This window comes from Impatiens glandulifera, chromosome 2, assembly GCF_907164915.1.
Source record: "Impatiens glandulifera chromosome 2, dImpGla2.1, whole genome shotgun sequence".
In the NCBI taxonomy this organism is placed as follows: domain Eukaryota; kingdom Viridiplantae; phylum Streptophyta; class Magnoliopsida; order Ericales; family Balsaminaceae; genus Impatiens; species Impatiens glandulifera.
The window spans coordinates 23,147,035-23,169,645 of NC_061863.1; the positions used below are offsets into that span (position 1 = coordinate 23,147,035).

The 22,611-nt window shown below is 32.7% G+C and overlaps 1 protein-coding gene across 1 annotated transcript; it reads right to left on the reverse strand.

The window, feature by feature from the left end:
- Nucleotides 1-9,583: 9,583 nt before the first annotated feature.
- LOC124928042 (cytochrome P450 CYP749A22-like) lies at nucleotides 9,584-11,073 on the reverse strand. Its single transcript, XM_047468571.1, has 3 exons — nucleotides 10,844-11,073; nucleotides 10,554-10,786; nucleotides 9,584-10,458 (listed from the first exon to the last, which is right to left on the reverse strand). Exons 1-3 carry the CDS (start codon nucleotides 11,063-11,065, stop codon nucleotides 10,053-10,055), a joined length of 861 nt encoding a protein of 286 aa, XP_047324527.1. The 5' UTR covers nucleotides 11,066-11,073; the 3' UTR covers nucleotides 9,584-10,052.
- Nucleotides 11,074-22,611: the final 11,538 nt, after the last annotated feature.

A 22,611-nucleotide genomic window follows, 5' to 3' on the forward strand; every position in this document is an offset into this window, starting at 1 on the left:
AACCCTCAGGTTGCGATGTCATCTCGTATGTAAAAAATTTAAAGGGGAGTGCGGACAAGTAATTTATAGGAACCAAGAAGGGTCTCCCCATTTTATCTTGTTGAGTCTTATCTAAACATAATTATAGACAACTCTTCTCTAGTCACGAGATTATGTAAAATATTATAGATGGTGGAGTATCAAAAGTTAAGGTCATCAACCCCCATTCTATTTCGGATTTGTTGTTTGAATAAGAAGCGATTAATCATGTAAAAAAAGGATGTTTGTCATATGTGAAAGACATAATCAAAGTCACCCCTATTAAAACTCTTTATCTTAAAATTAAAAATAATGAATTACTAATTTTCATTCATCATGTGTTCGATGAGGAATTGGTGTATTCTGAGCCAGATTAATATGTAAATAAGAATATCTTAATGGAATTCTCGACACATAGTATGAAGTTGAATGAAAAGAAAACCCCATTTAGGGAGGTCCTTAAATTAGAGACTAAATTGTAGTTCAATGGTTCGTATACTTTCCATCCAAGCCTTTCTTCGTCGAACTACCAACATTTTCAGTGAAAGAAGTTAAATGATATGTTGCATGATTATATGCCAGAGGAAAAATGTGTCTCGAAGACAAGAAATAGCCATTACGGTTAGATTTCATTAATGATTGGACATATTATTACTCATGTTATCAGTGATGGTGTGAAGAGAAGTGTTCTTAAGTCACTATTGGAAACTATTAGTTGTGGCATATATTATTTTAGAGAGACTACAATTCGAAATATTGATTAGTGGGAATTTTAAAATATTTATCTAATTAGCGGTTGTGTTGTATAAAGACTCTTAATTCTATAGGGGCGTTTGGTGAAATTCTTGTACCTTTATTAATAAAAGTTACATTATGACAAGTCATTGTTGTATGTGTCATAAAGATGTGAAATATGTGACTCACTTACTTTTATATTGTCAAGAGTTACTTGTATCTGAAGTCTTTAGAGTTTGACTTTGATTCCTTAGGTGATGCTTGAGTTTTTGGATAGTTGCTGTCTAATTTTAATTAAAATGGTTGATATGGAAAAAATACATATTTGGGTTACCATCCTAATTATTTTTGGTGAACTATCTAGTTAGAGAAATCGTCGAACTTTCAATGACTATAATCATTCGATGTGTATCATTCACAATGTTATTATTGTGACACTTTTTAATATTCATTCTGGAAAACCGGTGGAGTTGGTATGAGAATTATTCGTTCTTTTTTAGCATCTACGAGTTCGATAACCTCTTGGATAACATGTTTGTATTATTTATTTATTTCTTTCTTTTCCATTATTGTGACTTTGATTTTATTTTATTATTTTTTGTAATGTCATGTTTTGTCGTTTTAATTAAATGATTTTTATCATTTTTAATATACATGGACTATTTTTTTTAGAAGTTAGAACATAGAGGGAAATAAGAGAAAAATTAGGAATTTGTAACCTTGGAAGTGAATGTACGACATTGTTTATAGAGAAAAATAGTAAAAAAAAAACAACTAAGATAGATAACTCAAGTGCCTGGTTCCTAAGATACCCAAAATCACAAATTAATTTTTATTTAAAACGTTTTAAGTTGAAGTGTAGATCGAATGAAGTGTAGATCGAATATGAAGGTTAATCTAATATCCTAAAAATAATAATAATAATAATAAATTTTAGTATAATTTGGCAATTTTTTTCCTTAAGAAAATAAATGAATATTGTAAGAAAAGTTGCATACTAATTACCATAATAGATAGACATTATTTTTGCATTGATTTATTTTAAGGATAGAAAACAGTTATAATTTTGTACTAAATTTATTTAATATAAATAATTATTTTATTTTTTATGCTAAAATATAACTAATTAGTTAAAACCGTTGAAGGAATGTATTGGATATGCAAAATTTTCACTATTGAAAAAATGGTCATTAACGAGAGTTAAAACGGTCGGTATTGACCTTATATCTGTCTGTAGACACCACATTTTTACACCCTAGATACCTAATAAAAAACCCGGTCCGAAATAATACTCATGTTTGTTTATTGAACCGGGAAAATAAAAATATAAACACCTCGTGGAAAACTGACGTAGAAAAGCTTAAAAAATAACGATCCAAAGGTCGAATATCATAACGACTCTATTTTCCTAACCCGTGACACGTTCAGGTTGTACATTTTGAAAAATCTTGAATTTTGAGTGTAATGTTACTATTTGCAAATTTGTGCAGAAGTGCTCGAAAAGAGGGAAAATAAGAGAACGGGTCAACCCGAGTCAACCTGCCAACCGACGAGTCAACCCGGATCAAAGAGGGATCAAGCACGTGCCAAGAAGAAGTGGAAAAGTAGACTGGTCTTCTAAAGTGGGAAAAGCGGATTATTTGAAAAAAGGATTATTGAAAAAGAAAAACAAGAATCTTTAAGTTTGAAGTCCCCATTGAGCTTCTATTGGAACCCTAGACTTCATGAATTTATCCCGGCTTCAATACTGGATGAAATTCAACGATCTTGGATGTTTTGAAAAGAGAAATTAGTTCTCTTTCATATGGTGTAGCCCAATCTCCCATTGGTTCCCTATATCTAGACGAAATCCGGTCATGAGTGGAAAGTGTGCCTAAAAGGTTTAAATCGAACACCCTTTCACTTAAAAATTCGCAACTTGATATGTGCTTGATGGTTTTGAATAATTCAAGTTGGGTTGTAAATATAACTCGCATATCTTTCCAATGGCACCATCCTCGAACCGTGATTCGAAGGTTAAGGCCCTCATTCGATCTATACAAGAGAAGCAGTACTACCGATTCAAATCCTGGGAGCCAGTTGAAACTATGTTGGACTTCCAAAAAAATCATATCTTTTGAACCAACGATCCTTCTTCAGTGTATGATCTACCGTTGGAAAGTCCTTTGAATTTTCTTTCCAACGATACCAAATAGTTCTCCTAGTTCTCCCTGAAGCTCAGTCCAAGTCGCCTACAGCGAAGGTGATGCGTGAACTGATACGTTTCCGTGAGGCTAGTCTCCTGACCAACACGGACTATTTCGTGAGAAAAAAGAGAAAATGGGGATGTAGGAAAGACTCTTGCCTTTCCAATGGTGCCAACCTCATTGTGGGGAAAGCCCTGTGCACAAAGTTATGGGCTATTAAAGTTATGAAAATAAAAACCGCGGGATTGAAAAGATTAAAATGGAGGGGTGACTTTAAAATATCATAACTTTGGATAGGAATGTCCGTTTGGGTTCATTCAAAAAGGAGATTCACGTTCATGATGTTAAGAATTGTCCATAAACTTTTCACAATTTTCTAAGCAAAAACGAGGCCAGGGAGATTTATTTGGGATGATGGTGCAAATAAATGGTAGAAAAATGGGAATAAAATAAAGCTGAAGAAATTTATATTTTTTTCAAGCGTGCCCTTGATTTTATGGCGTATTTTCAAATTAACCTCTGAAGTTAAGAGGGGAGGTTTTTTTTCAGCTGAAAAAAAAAAGAGATCGGTTAAGAAGGATGAAGGAGTCAGTTTTCAGAGGGGAGGTTTTTTAGTTTTCAGATCAGAGAGTTTTGAGGAGAGAGGTTCCAATCCAGTTCTTGAGAGAGAAGAAGCAGTTATACAATTCAGAAGAAAGTTCCCGTTCCGTCGAAGAAGAAGCAAGGATAGTCAGAAGACTACTGAAATAGATCCGCGATTGAACAACGAAGATCTGCAGAGATTCTTTCACGGGCGTTCTTGAACGCGAGCCTCTCTTAACGCGTGTAGAGTTGAGAAGAGATATTCGATAGTATTTGAAGAGAGGAGATGTTTGCATTGACGAAGCAGGTTCCAGTTGAGATTTTTGCAATTCCAGCCGATTCGTTTTCTCTCTTCATTTCCTCCTTCTCGCTAATTCAGGTACTCACTAATCCAATGTAGATCATAATGTTGATCGAGGTATCGGTTCTGTACACCGATGCCATTTATACTTTAGAATCTGATTGCAAGTTTGTTTTGTTAAGTTTTCTGTTGTTTCATTGCTGCTGTGCTGTGAGTTGATTTGATTTGGTTATTCAGTAGATTCTGGCTGCTAGACATTAGATTAGGAATAGGATGTGATTTAGATTAAGATTGTAGAGTCTCCTGTTTGAAAATTGTATTTTCTCCTTGATGAAATTTTGGGAGTCATTCTCGTCCAAAAGGAAGAACAACAATCTGTTGTTTTAGTTGTTCTTCAGTTGGGGATGTTGCTTTGAACATTAGGAAGTGATCCTGGTGTGCATACGAGCTTCTGGTGATTCTATGGATGTTCGTGGCAAGCTCTGTCTCGACCTGAAAATCATACGAAGACTAGACGATGTTCGACGGATACGCTGCTTTGAAGAGCAGTCGATCTTCTTCTTCGCAAGGATGAGTTTTAGTCGGATCCTTATGGCGAGCTACAGCGGGAAGGGGGAAGAGATTCGACGAGTAGGACGGACCGTCGCGATGTCGTCTTCGAGCGAGGATTGGTCGCAGGCGCAGGACTCGCCGGAAATCGCCTGGCCGGAGGAGAACGGAGGACCGGCTGGGGTTCTGCTTTTATTTTGTTATGTTTGGTTTCCTCCAACTTCCATTGAAGTTGTAAAGAGGCCCCTGGGCCTCTTTCATTTTTAAATATACCTAAATACTTTAATTTCGAATTAATTATTTAATTCGAAATTAAAGTAGTCCTAAAACTCTTTCCTCCCTTTCAATTGAGCCCCTGAGTCTCTATTATTTTTTAAATAAGCCTGAGAACTTTAATTTCGAATTAATTTTTTAATTCGAAATTAAAGTACTCCCTGATGTTTTAATTGGACCCCTAAACTTTCCTTTTCTTTTATTTCTAATTTGCACTTAAAAAAATAAAAAATCAAAAATTAAATAAATATAAGGTCCTGTTTGTTTCCTAGATTTAACAAACGATTTTAAAATGTGGATTCAGACATCCAAACCACTTTCAAATTTTCTCAAATTTTCCCAAAAATTCAAAAATGTTATTTTCTTTAAAAATAAATTTTCCCGAAATTTTTAGGACCCGTTTGGAAAAGTGTCTATCTTCGTTGTGTCATGTCAGGAGTTCTATAACTCTGAAAATTCCAAACTCGATTTCTGTGAGCTTCCAATAATATTTTTGACCATCATATGAAATTTTTGGGAATTTTGGGAATTATTTTTTAAAAATGACTCATTTTAAAATATTGTATTCAGAGTTTTTCTTAACTCCGAGAATTTAAAAAAAAAAAGGGGAAACACTTAGGACTTTGAGTTAATTCACTCTCTTCTCTCCTTTGAGCAAAAGAATAAAATTTTAGTCCTCCAATCGAATTGTTATTCTCCTCATTTGATCCTTCTCCGGAATCCTGATTCTCACTTTTCTTTGAGAATGTTGCTCTATGCCTTGCAATTCCTTTCAATGCCTTTTAATGCTTTCCAATGCTTTATCCTTCTCAAGCACCTCATGAATAAGATTAGCCCCTATGCAAATTGATTAAGATTTTCTCACACAAGCAAAAGAGTTCTGAACTCAGAACGAAAACGTAAAAATCCTTCAAACATCAATTGGCCAATTACTTAGGAGTAGAGACTGTCTGTAAAGACAGGCGTATAGGACATAGCGCCGTAGGCCCTTTCCTAATACGTAACCAAACACCGAACTCTTAAACGAATCTCTGATTTTTCTTTTCTTTAGTTTCTTTGGGAAGTAAACTAAAGTGGCGACTCTAAAGTCAATTAGATCGATACATTCGCAAGTGTGTCAATTTAAAACCTGTACGGGCCAATTCAATTCGATAAAGGGAGTATTTACCAACAATTAAAAAGGGGGCATACGCGCCAGAAAATGGAAGGGAACGAAAAAATAACGCGTACACTGTCGGTTTAACTTAATACCAAAAGATTTGAAAGCCCTCGGCATTCGTTGGTATATCGGCTTTCGGTAAATCTTTTATGTGTTAATGAGAGATTCATAAATCTCTCAAATAAAAAATACCGAAGGTTATCTCAGTATTTCCCTCAAGAGAAATTATCGAGAGATTATCTATTATCTCTCAGTATTATCCCGAGAAAAATTACCGAGAGATATTAGATCATCTCTCGGTATTATCTAGAGAAAAAATACCTAGAGATAATATCTCTTGGTAATTTTTCTTGGGAAAATACCGAGAGGTGATCTAATATCTCACGGTATTTTTTTTCTCGAGATAATATCAAGAGATGATCTAATATCTCTCGGTATTTTCTCTTAGAATAATACCGAAAGATAATAGATGATCTCTCAGTATTATTCCTGAAAATGGCTCAAATATGCTGTCCATTTTTTACACAACCAAACCCTATTTTCAGCAAACCAAAACATATACAATATCATTCCTAAACAAAAATATCATTGTATTTCCAAAATTCTGAACAACCAAAACGTTTACAAATATTTCAAAAAAGAACTACAATGTACTAAATAGGGGTAATAACCTTGTCATTATGTATACAATTTGTTGTTTATATTCCTCCATTTATGCATCCCTTTCCACATTTGCTGCATCCCTCTGTCATATTTCCTCAACTATAAACATCATTTCTCTCATTTTCGTCTGAAGCTTTTCATTCTCCTTAATCAACAACCGATTAGTGGCTCGTTATGAATTGTTGCCACTACGTCAATCCCCTCTAAAATGTGTGGGTCGCACGTCGGATCCCATACCGATCACTGTCCCATGCAGTTGGGGTCCGAACAATTTCTCCGTTAAGTCGAAGTCGGAGATATCTAGTTCGTTGCTTCTTACTTCTTCCATCTCCGCCTACACATTTTAAATTAATTTTGATTTATATAGTTTTATTAAATTTTCAATTAAAGTCATTTCAATAACGATCTTCTCTTGTGTTCGTACGTCCGAGATCGGGTTGGGGTTTTCTTTAGTACCTTTCGGGGTAGGAGTCATCTTAAAAAATTCAACGAGAGTGGGTGTCCGTCCTATTTCACTCCCCTGTTGAAATAAATTATTTATCAAATTAGTAATATTCTTCATATTAAGTTATTTGAAATAATGTACATATCAAATCTTCATCCACTTGTGAAAAAGACTTACTGCCCGTATGGTGGGGAAATTTTAGTTTATTTATGTTCTAAACATTGATACCATTATTTTTCTGTATTTCAAATAAACAAATGTTTAGTCCACCAACGTCTAGAATCACTGATTGGCCTCCCATATACATCTCTGAAACTCAGAGCATTCTTCGATCCTTAGGGCCTCTACGATACGACGATATTCTTGTTCTTCCCACGTCTTTGCCTGGAGAAAGAACCTGTAAAAATAGCAAAATCAATATTAGGTGTAAATTAATATAAGCAATAAATATGTGTAAAAATGTTACCTACTGATGCATTATTGTCTTGAGTGCACTGGTGCTCCTAATCATCCTGATGCTCATTCCCCACAAACGTACTCTCAATAAAATCTTCAACTTCGTCTTCATCCTCATTTGTACTACCTGTTGGGTCAGCACTAGCTAACGGGTGCACAACATACAATATGTCCCCTCGAAGAGTCTCTTCGGATTATAAGGTATTAGAATGTGCAAGTGCAAGTAGGTTCTGGAATGACGTCTTTAGTTGTTTGGAGTTTTTCATAAATTCATTCAAGACTCCCGCGACCACCAGCGATCCTACAAACAGATACCATTAATAAATTGGAGAAGAATTAAAGTAAAAACATTAAAGCAAAAACATTAATCCAATTAAATCTTAGCTAGATATTTGTAACTTTGGATTTATTTTTTTCACAATCTTTCAATCGGGTCGTGATGTCATATCAGGGGTGTAGAATATTTGTTTTGATTAACTCGCCAATATATACAGTTACTGACATTGAGTTTTCAAAATTCATTTTACATTTATATTTACGAAGCCATATTTATCCATTTTCACTCCTCGTTTCCTAGAATGTGTATCAAATCACTTACACTTGAAGAGGACAACTCGTCTATGAGAAAAGTATTGTACATAAATTATATTCGTTAAAACTCCGTAGTATGACATAATATATTACCCGTTGTTCCCTTCAACAACCACTCAATTTAATTTATTTCAAAATTAAAATTTTCGTTAAATTTCTTTAATACAAAATATGTTTTATCGTTTTAAATATAAAGTTTCAAAAAATTTGTCTTACAACTTTAGTTTATTCCAATATTTTGATAAATAAGTTGTAATGTTAAGTTAAATATATTTATTAGAAACTTATTTGTTTATCATTTTAGTAAAAAAACTTAATATTATATAATTTTTTAATTATTTTATAAAAAATTAAATCTAATAACATTTATTTTTTCAATTTCAGCTCTATTACACTTATAGGTTTTTTGAATAGGTATTTTCTACAAATTATATTTTAAAATTTTTTTAAAATATTTACAATAATATTTATATATATATATTTTCATACTAATTACTGCTACTTTAGAAATAAACAATTATCAAATTTTAAAGACTGTATCAGTAACACTTTGTTAACAGAGTTTAAATTTTTGTCGTAAATTATTTAGTTGCAAAAATCGTTCAATATTTTATACTTTATTATAATTAAAATTATATTTTTTCAATTTATATTATTTAACATTTAGGTGCTAATTGATTGTTGTTAATAGATTTCTTTCTCCTCTTGGTACATATTATTTACCACATGAAATATATTTAGATAATCAAATATTAAGCATCATTCACCTGAAAGACTCACCCATTTAATTTGATAAGATTACATCAGATAATCAACATTGAAAGAATTATATCTCTCAATCGCAACATATTCCTATGGTTATATCTTGTATACCGGCAAATAAGCAAATGAGTGATTGCAGTGAAACCATTCCTTTGTGTGGTTAAACATTTCACTCGTCCTTCTGAACAAATAGTTGAATTATATTTAATTAATACATTTATAAAGAAATGTTATTAAAATCTATTAAATTAGTTGAAATAATAATTATGTATTGTGTCTAAAATATCAAAAAGTATGAACTTGATTTTTCATTAAAAACATCTTAAGATAAAGATTCACGCATAAACATTCTATAACATATATGTTATTAAAAATGAATTCCAACTAAGACTGAAGACCGTAAAGATATATTACAGCAATAATTCAGAAAATATAACTAATTGACATTGCTAATGTAAATGTAACTTTTTATGTTGTTTTTTTAAGTGTAACTTTTGGTGTAATTATTCTTACTCTAAAATATTTTAATATTGAATAGTGGCTGAGGTTATCTTGTTTATTATTTTAGCTATACGTTGCCACTCTTTGGAGTAATCGAGTTACCTTGTTTATTATTATTATTATTATTATTATTATTATTATTATTATTATTATTATTATTATTTTTAATATTAATTATTATAAATATATAAGAATAATTGCACCTTTTGTTTTATATGGAGATAAAACTATTCCCATGTTGTCAATATATATATTACACAACAATCATATATGATATTCATTGACATACAAATAAATATCAGGATCAAAGCTTAACATACACTCAAAATAAATAAATAAAAAGTTTTTATTCATTTCAACCCAACAAATAAAACTACTTTATTGGATGCAAGATTACTTGAACTCCATTTTTCGGGGTGACAAGGAAGATTTCAGCCGGGTCATGAACATATTTCGGTGAAATAACAAACTTGTAGCGTTGCAAGATCATTGAGAGTGTTATTTTCGTCTCGTTTGTTGTAAAGTTGAGCCCTACACATGTACGAGGACCCATTCCAAAAGGGAGAAACGCCGCAGGCATGTTGTTTGTGGCTTTTGCCACCCCTTGGCCGAATCTCTCCGGCTTGAAAAGATGAACATCTTTACCCCATATTTCAGGGCTATGATGCAATGCCAAAATAGGTATAAAGATGTTCATATTTGGTGGTAGTGTGACATTCCCTAACTTCACATCCCTTTGGACTCCCCTTGTCACGGTCATTACAGGAGGGTATAGTCTCAAAACTTCATTGATGATCATATTCATCTAAAAATAATAAAATAAAATTTGTATCAAATTGAATTGGTAATTTTTATAATTAACGGGCTTACGTTTCTTAGTCGCGCGATACCATCCGAACTAGGTTTTTCATGGCCGAACAACTCAATAACCTCATTCCTTGCTTTTTCTTGCCAATCAATATTTATTGATAGAAGAAATATAGTCCAAGCAAGCAAGTTTGTGGTTGTCAAATGCCCGGCTCCATATATCGTCCTGATTTCATCGATCATTTGGTCTATCATGATTCCATTACTCGGATCATGATAAACGTTTATAAGTTGGCCGAGATAGTCATCGCCAAAGGAAGATTTTCCAACCATGTCTGCCTCTCTTTTCTTTACAAGCTCTAAAACAGAACTTTTAATGTTCCTCTCAAGTTTTCCTGCTTCTAACTCATCAGCTGTCTTTACTATTTTACTATTGTATACAAAAAAAAATGTAATATTTCAACAGATTAAAAATTAAATAATGTTTGTGAATAATAATTAAAAAATAAAACAGTTATAAGTTACCTTATTAAGGGAAATCTGACATTATAAACATTTTTGACAGTAATAGAGGTAAGCTTGGCTACCATCTCAAAAATATGTTTCCCCTCCATGAAACAGCTCCCAAAAGCTGTCCTCGAGATGACTTCGGTTGTCAAAAGCCCAAATTCCTTATAAACATCGACATCCTTCCCATCAAATTTCTTCCAGTTTTCTAACATGGCATCAACGCTTAGAATCATTTCCGGGACCATACCCTGCAAATAAAGATTTGTGACTCTGTTTTTACATATTTGGATTAAGATTAAGTTTACCTTTAAGCTTTCTGCATGAAAAGTGTGGTTGGCTAGTTTCCTTATCTTCGCCCACTTTTCGCCTTCATTGGTTATCATGGATTGCCCCATGAGCTTCTTTGCAAAGCCTTCTGATTTCATTTTTGGGTATGCGCCCTCTCTGTTGTTCAGTATTTCCTTGATAAGCTCTGGCTCTGAAACAAACAGTTGGGCTTGTGGACCATGCCAGTTCAGAAAGTTCATCCCTTTGATCCATCAAAATAGAAAAAGATAAAAACACAATTATTTTGATCAATCTGTCTAATTCTTTTTGGGAATGAGAGATTTAGATTTTTCTTTTTTAGTTACCATAAATCTTTGTCCATTGGTAGACATGAGGCTGAACTCTTGGGAAGATATCATGGGAAATCTCAATTGGTCTTTCCATGGATCGACTTCTCATTTCGATGATTTGCTTGGTGTTCCCATGCGGGAAACTATAAGGTTGTCCCAAGATTCCTTGCGAACGCATCACACGTTGGATTCGCCATGGAATCCAAAAGAACTTGTGAAGGAACTTGTAGAAAGTCCAGAGAAGATGCAAGGCGAGAGAGGCGGAGAAGAGGAGCAAGATTAGTGAAGGCATTTTTCTGTTTAAAACTTTAGTATTGAAGAAATTATATATTAGTTAGAGCATTGATCTTGTGCATATCAGTCCCCATGTAAGTTGCTTTCATTTATATGTCATTATCAATTATAATAATTTATCTTAAATTTTAAATTAAGAATTCTCTTGTTGATCTCTCTAAAGGAATTTGGTCCCCTATGAGAGTAGGTTATATTTCAAATCATGCTTATATAGATGAATCAAATAATTGGGTATTATAATGCTGATGATTTTTTTTTTTTTATATTGAGATGTTAATGTCCATGTCTTTATTAAAATGTGACTCTGATAAGATAAAACAACAATTATATTATGTTTTATACTTTACATGTTCAATATAAACTAGTTTGGTTGTAGATTAGATCTTATATAGATCGGGATCAAAATTGTTTTTCTTTCTCTAGTGGAATTTATGGAGTAACTAGTATAATAAATAATTTTGCAAATGTCATCTTTAATATATATAAGTTAAAATAATAAGATCAAATGTGAAATTAAGTTTATGACTTATATGGTATATTTGTTATGAACATAAATAAAGTGATGATACCTTAAGTGATATTTCTAATTTTATGAATGTGTTAAATTAGAATTATTTAAACCATAATTATTGATATAATGTTGGTTATATGTAACGGTAATGTTCCCCATTTAAGGTGTGGATAATTCTCATTTGCGTCCCTATTAACAGAAAGAGAAAATCATTGACGTACTCATCAATTAGAAGATCCATTCCTTCTACGAAAATAGAAGATTAAAGACCTTTTCTATTAAAAGAAATACAAGATTCAGAAGATGAAATAAAATAAACTTCCATCACACTCAAATTTAATTTTAAAAAATTTAAATTAGAATTCAATTCGAATAATTCTAACAATTGGTACCAGTGTCATCATAATTTAATGTTGTAAGAATATATATATATAATCGGCATAAGATATATATATTGGTTTTGATAATTTCTAACTACAATATTAAGAATATATATTAATTTTAATAATTTGAATATATATATATATATTTATATATATATTTCATTAAGATTTATATATTTTGAATTAATTAAATTTTATCATGAAGATTGACGATAGAGATTGATAGATTAAGAGATATTTGAATTCTCTCTTTTTAAACCATCATCAAGATCCCTAAATTTATGTATTTGAATTTTCTATCATTAAGCAATATGTATTGATGAAATTAGATAATTTTAAAAGCATGTTTTTTCAGAATATAGATATATTAATTTTTGATAATATCAAATGATTATTATCTTAAATTTATGGATATTTAGATTCTCTTTTGTTAAGTTTTAGATTTATGAATATTTAGATTTTCTAGTTAAGTGTCTTTAAAAGTTAAAAGGAGGAATTCTATAATTATTATTAAAGATTCCTAAATTTAAGGATAGTTCTCGGATTAATATAATGTATATTATAAATTTAAAGAGAGAATTAAGGAATAATATTTAATGTTAGGTATTGTAATCACTGAGATGTCCATATGTTCGTAGTTTAGCACGTTTCAGATGACACGTGACAATACGGGGATCTAGCGTGACTCGAGGTTCGATGCATTTCAACATTGTTTTGCGTATCAGTCATCTTTTTAAAATAAAACATTATTTTAAAATATTTTGACAATATGTGGTTTCATTTTTAAATTAAGTATATAAAAATAATTATTTTTATTCATATTATAATAATCTAGGTATTTGCTATAATCAAAAGTAAATTTGATTTAAAATACGGTCAAATTAATCATAATTAATTTAAGAAAATATTATTTTTTTAAAAACAAAATCGCCAAATGATTTAAGAAAATTCAGTAAAATGTATGTGTATAAACGTACTTTATACCAGAGTTTCTATAAGGGTTTGTTTTTTGTTACGCTCGGGAAAAAAGATTTCACACAATGTCCTCCGTGCCCATCGAAGACGGTTTTATTTTTTTTAAAAGTCTGACTATCAAAAGATTTATTTATAACATTTATTTTCTTTAATTAGTAGTCTGAGGGTCCTAAACAATGGTAGATTTAGATTTCGTAAATAATTGTACAAAATTATTTAGAAGTGCGTACACGTGTTTGCATTGATATAAGACTAAGTATAATACACAAAAAATATATTAGAATTTAAAAATAAATTACAAACAGGGCCTTAGACAAAACATTTGTTTGGAAAATATCCTAAAAATATTTTAAATTCATTTTATGACCTTTTGGGATTATTTAAAAATGGATTGGGTTCCAAAATTACAAAAACAAATTAGGGAGAATCTTGCTGCTTACTTGCTATATCCCCGCGATTTTAAAAAGTTGTATGAAACAGGCCTTAGGACTGGAGTCCTAGGGTTTGGATCCGTTTTTAGCGATCTAGGTTCGGTCTAGACCAAGAGTGGTGTAGATTGGGGTTTACGAGATTTAGTCAAGGGACCGTGTGGTTCGACCCTGGGGTTCGGGAGGTTCGGTCCTGAACTCAAGTTGCTCGGTCGTAGGTCTAGGAGTCTTGGTCCCAGATCTAGCTTTCTCGGTCTCGGTCCGAGGTTAGAACATCAGTCGGATTCCCCAATCCTTGCTCAAGAACACCAGTCCTTGGGCTCGTTCCTAACTCAAGAACATCGGTCATTGGTCTCGGTCCTAGGTCAATTTTTTCGATCCTTGGTCGCGGTCAGGACAATGGATTCTAGGTCATACTTCTCAATCCTCGGTCCTACACGACTCGGTCCAAGAGGACCAATTGTTCTTCATTTGATATGAAGGTTGCAGATTTATATATTTTGATACAGATCATGAAAACATGATTTGTATGTTGCAAACAACTCATATGGATGTAGGGATCATATCCATAATCCTAAACTCAATCAATCGAGCTCTAAGTCGATCAATTTCTCAACCCAATTTTTAGGAAAAGAATTGAGAACTTTTGATTTAGGTCATCTAGTGGCCTAATTCTTGTTACAACTACATTCAAATGATGTTAATAGTCGAACACAACCAAAACAATAACATCAATCAAGCTCTGTAATAATTTTTAAAACTGAAATTCAAACTCATTTTTTTAATTCCAATTGGATCAAACATGATCAGGATGGATGTAATATGATTTTGAAATCATCCTAACATGTTTACAAAATATTAAGCAACTATTTGAATACAAAATTCAACTATTTAAATCTCAAGAATACAAAATTCAAAATTTCCATATTTTTTAATCAAATTTGTGTTTTTTTTATTTAGGTTAAATTGATAAAATCTCTTTCAACAAAATGATTAGAAAATATCTAGGGATTGATTTAAACTAAAGAAAATACAAAATTGAGCCCTAAATATGATCAACCCGATCAAACTTGAAAAAAATCCAATTTTGAATACTAACTTGAATTAGAGTAGGTCTGAAAGCGTACAAGCGATTGGAGAACATTCCAATGATGTGTAGGAAGTTTTCCCAAGTCCTGGATCAAAACCTAGATCGACGGAGTAGTTTCTTCAAAAAACCAGTCGCCAAAGTTCTTTACAGATCTTCAATTAGACTTTAATGTTCGAATTTTTCTTGATGGATTAGAAGAATAACTCCTAAAGACAATTTATATCCGAGCTATGTCGGTTTCATAGACGAATTCAACTTCAATTTCTCTTCCGAAGTTCTTCATCCCCATTTTTGTTTTTGTCCTTAGCAGCCTAGGTCTGGAGTAGGATTTGAATTCTTAGCCTAGGGAAATTATGGCGAGGGAGAGACGTGATCGTGGTTGAAATCTGGAGGGATAAGGATGGAATATGGCGGAGATAAGGTTTATGGAAGGATCGCCGACATCGATTGCGAGTCTTCGGCGTTCACCCTATAAATCAGGAAAGACGAACAAAATGACGTCGTTTTATTTTAAATGAACGCTCTATTGCGTTTCGTCCATCTCCTGACGTTTCGTCTAGCATTTGGGAGTCTAGGCTAACGAGGTTAGTGTCCCCGTTAGTTATTATGTTGTGGACCCAAGCACGCGCTTCCTTCGTTCCATCCGAATGCGTGGAAACGTCTTAGACGTTGGATGATGCCTAAGCGCTCATCTGATGGCCACGTGTTCTGTTGTAACATTTAAACATAATTTTTATAACAATTTTAATAAAAGGGTTTTGAAATCGAATTTTTAATCCTTTCTTGCATTTTTCTTCACCAAATTAATAAACAAAAATATTTTAGACAACATAATTAAAATTATGTTCATTTATTTAATTTTTAGGTATTTTTGGGTATTTTAGGGTATTTATTTAATTATTATAAGCCTTAAATTATATATAATTTATGTTTAAAATCACAATTAAACTATTTCAGCCCCTTTTTGGTTTAATTTGGATAAATAAATACAATATTTGAACTCCAAATTATTTTTAGATTTTTATTTAATTTTATAATTAAGGTTTAATTATCACAATAATTAGTCCTAATTTGATTTGAACATCTTCTTGTGATTATTTTGAATTAAAAAAAATCAAAATATTATTTTAATATTAATAACATTATAATAAATGGGAGTATGTCAAATTTTCATGCATACAAAGGGGCTAAATTTGAATTATTTACACAATGTTGGTTATATATAACGATAATGGTCCCCATTGGAGGTACGAACAATTATCTTTTGCGTCCCAATCAATAGTGAGAAAAAAAATCATTGACGTACTCATCAAATGGAAGGTCCATTCAATTTAAAGAAAAAAAGATTAAAGATCTTTTCTATTATAAGCAATAGAAAATTAATTAAAGTACGTTTCCGCTACATTCAAATTTAATTTCTCAAAATTTAAATTAGGATTCGATATGGATAATTCTAACAATTTGACGATTTGATTGGTGCTCCCATGCGGAAAACTATAAGGTTTTCCCATGATTCCTTGCAAACCCATCAAATGTGGGATTCAGCATGGATTAAAGTCCTGAAAAGATGTAAGGCGGGAGAGGCCGAGAAAATGAGCTAGATTATTGAAGGCATTTTTCTGTTTAAAACTTTAGTATTGAAGAACATATATATTAGTTAGAACATTGATCGTGTAGATATCAGTCCCCATGCGAGTTGCTTTAATTTATATGTCATTATCAATTATAATAATTTATCTTAAATTTTAAATTAAAATTCTCTTATTGATCTCTCAAAGGAATCTGGTCCCCTATGAGAGTAGGTTATATTTCAAATCATGCTATATAGATGAATCAACTTGTGTATTATAATGCTGATGATTTTTCGTTTTATATTGAGATGTTAATGTCTATGTCTTTATTAATACGTGACTCTAATAAGATAAAACAACAATTATATTAGGTTTTGTACTTTACATACTTAACATAAACTAGTTTTGTTGTAGATTAGATCTTATATAGATCATGATCGAAATTGTGCCTCTTTCACTGATGGAATCCTCCTGACATGCTTCAATTTTAGTGATTAAACTATGGCTAGACTTCATATAATCTTACAATCAAACTTTATTATTTTTTGTGATCGAATTGCGATTCGATTTTTTATTTCTTCTCACTATCGAATCAATATGTTATTTTTTTTAAAAGACTCGCCAACTCCATACAAAATTGTAAATTGGTTGAGATTGTCTCATATCTTGTCAAGTATAATGCACAAACTCTTTTCATATATGTCAACCGCTATCTTCATCTTAATTAGTTCTCTAAAGACAAATTTTCAACCATCTTTGTTCAAAAATCTCTTCAAGCTTAATCTATTTGAAAGTTTTTCATGTTTAATTAACCATCCCAACATAGTACGTGATAACTTTTTTTACTTTCGACTATATTTGAGAGTCAAGAAGAGTCACGAATAATATAAATAAAGTATTCTAAAACAACCATTGGATGCAAGAATTCTCAAATTAATTTCTAAACAATCAAGATGTACACAAATATTTTATCTCCTCATAGCCAAATCTTGCATAAAAATTGTTAGTAAATAAAATATATGATTAATGTATAACAAATTACATTCTTGATCTTCAGAAGAATTCTTGAGTCATCAATACCTTACTCTTGCACTCTAACAAATATTATTAAAGAAAACTTACTCATAAAGCTTGATGAGTGTGCACGAAAATAAATGTGTTGCTAAGTTTGTAAACCTAAGCTTTGAAGGTTCACATTTTATATTTTACTCAATTTTTTAAAATTTTGTGGGAATTAATTTTAGTACGATAAAAAATTTAAGTGAAAAAAAAGACTTTGTAGATGACTCTATAACTTAATATCGTATATTGAATCTGGGAGAGATTGAGATTTTAATGAAAGTTATCATAGGCCTATTTAAAAAACAAATTGATTTTAGTTCAATTAAACCTCTCGATTTGAGATTCGCCACCTAATTTTTATCAAACAAGAAAAAAAATTTGACTTATAAATGTCGATTACATGTTTTTTTTCGAGCTCGGTGTTTGGTTACATATGGAAAAATTTTTTTAAACAAATTATGTCTCACAATGCCCAGCCGAAGGCCTATACTAATTAGTCTTAACCTTTTTTTTAAATATTTAAACTGTTGGGTCAAATTATTTTGACTAAGTGTTGAAATAATTTACCCACTGATATTTTAATGATGAAATAATTTATGAGTTTTGATACAGGTGTAATGAGACAACATATTACTAGACTTGGATCTAATGAGGGTCATTATACCGATCTTGATTTTTATTCGCATAGAATTAGACGCAAGTCTAATGGAATTAGACGTACAGTCAACTCATCGAAGTTAGACGTGTAAGTCTAATAGATGTAACGAATTAGACGGATAGTCTAATGAATACACGGAATTAGACGCAAGTCTAATGGAATTAGACGTATAGTCTAACTCATAAGAGTTAGACGTGTAAGTCTAATAGATGTAAAGAATTAGACGGATAGTCTAATGAATACACGGAATTAGACGCAAGTCTAATGGAATTAGACGTACAGTCTAACTCATCGGAGTTAGACGTGTAAGTCTAATAGACGTAAAGAATTAGACGAGTAGTATAATTATTGAAAGTTAGACGTGAGTCTAACTCCTTCAGATTAGTCTGAGGTAGAACCGGAATTAGACGCGTCAGTCTAACTCAGTGGAGTTAGACGTGTCGGTCTAATGGTTATTGAATAATTAGACGGGTAGTCTAATTAGTGAAAGTTAGACGTGAGTCTAACTCCTTCAGATTAGTCTGAGGTAGAACCGGAATTAGACGCGTCAGTCTAACTCAGTGGAGTTAGACGTGTCGATCTAATGGTTATTGAATAATTAGACGGGTAGTCTAAATAGTGAAAGTTAGACGTGAGTCTAACTCTTTCAGATTAGTCTGAGGTAGAACCGGAATTAGACGTGGCAGTCTAACTCAGTGGAGTTTGACGTGCTAGTCTAATGGTTATTGTAATTAGACGTGAGTCTAATTCTATTAGACTAGGCAGTCTAATAGACGTTTTTCCATTAGAAGGAGTTGACTCATTTCATTAGACTGATTTTCACAAATCCGTCTAACTGAAATACGTCTAATGCTCTATTTAAGCAGTATGCTTAAATCTAGCATATCTCCTACCCACGTGCTATAGCTGTACCATACTTCTACTCCACTTTCCTGTGAAGATTAGTACAACAGCTATATGCATCCAATCAAGGAATGCCACGTAAGAGAATTTTCCTCACATTACCCGTTTTGCAGGTACATCCCTGATGGAATATTTGGCGCACTACCAGTTCGGTACGGCCACGATCCTTGTGCTCAGAACCTGCTGTGTACAATGGAGGCTTTCCAATGGAAGAGTTTCACGTATAATTCTTGAAGATTCGACCGTTAGCTCCTGCTCAGTATTTAACAAATCCTAAGGACAACGGACAATCTGTCGAACGAACAAGCGAATACAAACGAACAAGCATTCTGATTTTGCAGAGAGAGAAACTACTCAATCATCTTGCTTACTGAACTTACTCTATGAAGCTTCTTTCTGATTGTACTATGTGTGAATCGAGAGAGAGAGAGCTAAAATCAAAACACCTTTAGCTGAGTGATATTCTTCATCTTGTAATTGAACAGAAAGTGTTATGTTCAATAGTGAACTAAGCGTGTGTAAACTGTATTTGATTCTCATCATATTAGTGAATCCTTCCGGTGGTTGGAAGAAGGGGTGACATAAGAGAGTTTCTCCGAACATCCATAAACAAACTGTTGTGTTCTTCATTTCTGTCATCTTTTCATATTTCATCTTGTGCTTCAAACCCAAGTAAACAATTCCGCCTTGAATCTGTTTCAAGTGTTTACACAAGTTTGCGAAGAATAGAAAGAGATATTAATCCCTAATAGGATTTCTATCAAACCGTTTTTTATAAGCCTTCATCCTTAGCAAGACCCCCGTCTCTAACGATAAAGCCGATTTTATCAATTGGTATCAGAGCCAGGTTTCTATTCTCAAGCATCAAGAACCCAAAGCATGTCTTTCATCAATGAAACTCCTCTTCTGTCAAAGGACAACTACGATCTGTGGATGATAAGAATGCAAGCTCACTTGGCCGCTATTGACTATGATATGTGGAGTGTTATCACCGATGGGCCCATAAAGATTTCAAAGCCAAGAAGTGAATGGACCACTGAAGATAAGGTGACCAACAACCTAGATAATGTTGCTAAAAATATTCTGTTCCAGTCACTCAACACGAATATGTTCTGTGAGATTAAGTCCTGTTCCACTGCAAAAGAAATATGGGATAAGCTCAGCCAGATCCACAAAGTGAGCCCTCAAGCAAAGAACAACCAGGAAGCATTTATTTGCAGTCAGAACAAGTCCAGATGGGCTGACAGCGATTCGGAGGAGTCTCCTGTTGAAAAAGAGAATGAAGCTGTAACATGTATGATGGCAGATGACCAATCTAAGGTAAATGACATCTCTGCACCAGAATTTACAAACGAGGAGTTAAATAATGCACTCATGAAATGGCTATTGAGTACAAGAAGTTAGCTGACTATTTTTATGAAATGAAAGTTAAATATGAATCAACTGTTTTCTCTTCAAAGCAAGAACCAGAATCAAATATTTTTGATGAAAACATAACAGAGATCTCATCTGAGAATGAGATGCTCAAAGAACAGATTCAAACTCTTTCATCCAAAAACAAGAGACTGAACAATATTGTCACTACATGGACAAGATCAGGAGATGCTGTCAAATATCAGATCAGCATGTTGAAACCTGCTAGATCTAGATCCGGTTTGGGATTTGATAGCAATGACCCTAATCTGTCCTGCAAAAAGTCAAAACCAAATGACAAACTTAAGCCAATAAGTTTTGTCAAAGGAAGTATGACTGACATTGAAACTGATCCTATTCATGAAGAAGTTGCTTTCAAAAATGAAATAGTTTACGTTCCACCGACTGTTAGTTGACTTAAGAATAAGCTAGAAAAGGCTAATAAGTTGGGTAATTTAAAACCTCACTCTAAGTCAAGAAGTTTTAAAAGAAAATTTTCTTTAAAAGCTAAAGGATCAGTGGCTAGCAGAAAGTCGTCTGTTAAGTCAAAAACATACGCATTAATTACAACTCAAAATGGGAAATCCATTAGAATAACTCAAATATGGATTCCTAAGGGACTGATTGATCGAGGACCCAATTAAAGGTGGGTACCAAAAGATTTTAAATATCTATTTATGTAGGTACAAATAAATGAAGGACGAGAGGAATCTGTATGGTATCTTGATAGCGGATGTTCTAGGTATATGACTGGAAACAGACGGCTTCTCACTGATATATCAGACTGCTCTGGACCTAAGATCACATTCGGTGACAACAAGAAGGGTAAGACCATGGGAAATGGTAAGATTATTCATGGTAACTTAACTATTAATGACGTGCTCCTGGTTGACAACTTGTGTTATAACTTAATCAATATTAGTCAACTATGTGATAATGGTTTGTTAGTAGACTTTCAAACTCATGCATGTTTAGTTAAAGACCAAGATGAAAACATTTTATTAACTGGAAGTAGTGTAGGAAACTCATATAAAATGAATTGGCAAAAAGAGACATCTGATCCTATGTGCATGATTGCCAAGAATGACCAGAAATGGTTATGGCATAAACGTTTAAACCATCTGAATTTTAAAACCATCAACAACATTTGTTCAAACAATTTAGTTATTGGTTTACCCAACCTTCAGTTTTCAAAGGACAAGATATGGACTACTTGCCAGTTAGGAAAACAGGGTAGATCATTGTTCAAAAGCAAAGGGAAATCATAATCCAGCCGTATTCTAGAACTTTTACATATGGATCTTTTTGGTCCAATTCCTGTAAAAAGTGTAGGAGGAATGAGATATGCCTTAATTGTTATTGATGACTTTTTACGTTTTACATGGGTTGGGTTGCATTCTTACAATCAAAAGATAAAACTTCTGAAAATTTGATTAGGATATTTAGAGGAATTCAGAATCAGAAATCTCTAAATATCACATGTATTAGAAGTGATCAGGGAACTGAATTCACTAACAGATACCTATCATCTTATCTTAAGGAGACTGGAATTAGGCACGAGTTGTCTAGTTCCAGAACTCCACAACAAAACGGCATTGCTGAGAGAAGAGTGAGAACTATGAAGGAAGTAGCGAGATCCATGCTTGCTGAATTAGATGTTCCTCAGAGGTTCTGGGCAGAAGCCATTAGTACTGCTTGCTATACTCAAAACCGATCAATAATCAACAAATGTTTTGATAAAACTCCCTATGAACTATATAATGGGAGAATTCCCAGAGTTTCTTACTTTAAGATATTTGGGTGTCAATGTTTTATCCATAACAATGGAAAGGTTTATTTGACTGCTTTTGATGCTAAAGCAGATGAGGGATTCATGTTGGGATACTCATCAGTAAGAAAGGCTTACAGAGTATACAACAAAAGAACACAGACTATTGAAGAATCCTTTCATGTAGTTTTTGATGAGCCTGTTGAGAGCAAATCCAATGAACCCATTGATCTTGCTGACAGACTGCAAGCGGCTAGTCTTGAGTTTGTATGTGAAGAAGAAGAAACCTTGGACAAACGGATGGCTCTATCTGATCCCGTGGCTGATCCGGTTGAAGCTCAACCAGATGTGCAAACTCCTGTTCAACAAGAAGTTGAGAGTTTGGATGTCGCGGTGTCAC

Bases quoted from the DNA above. Each gene is read 5' to 3' on its own strand.
- LOC124928042 (XM_047468571.1), bottom strand. From the start codon at position 11,065: ATGAACTTTCTGAACTGGCATGGTCCACAAGCCCAACTGTTTGTTTCA. The intron at 10,787-10,843 runs GTAAACTTAATC...CTTTATTTGCAG, and splicing joins TTCATGCAGAAAGCTTAAAG to GGTATGGTCCCGGAAATGAT. The intron at 10,459-10,553 runs GTAACTTATAAC...TGTATACAATAG, and splicing joins GTCAGATTTCCCTTAATAAG to TAAAATAGTAAAGACAGCTG.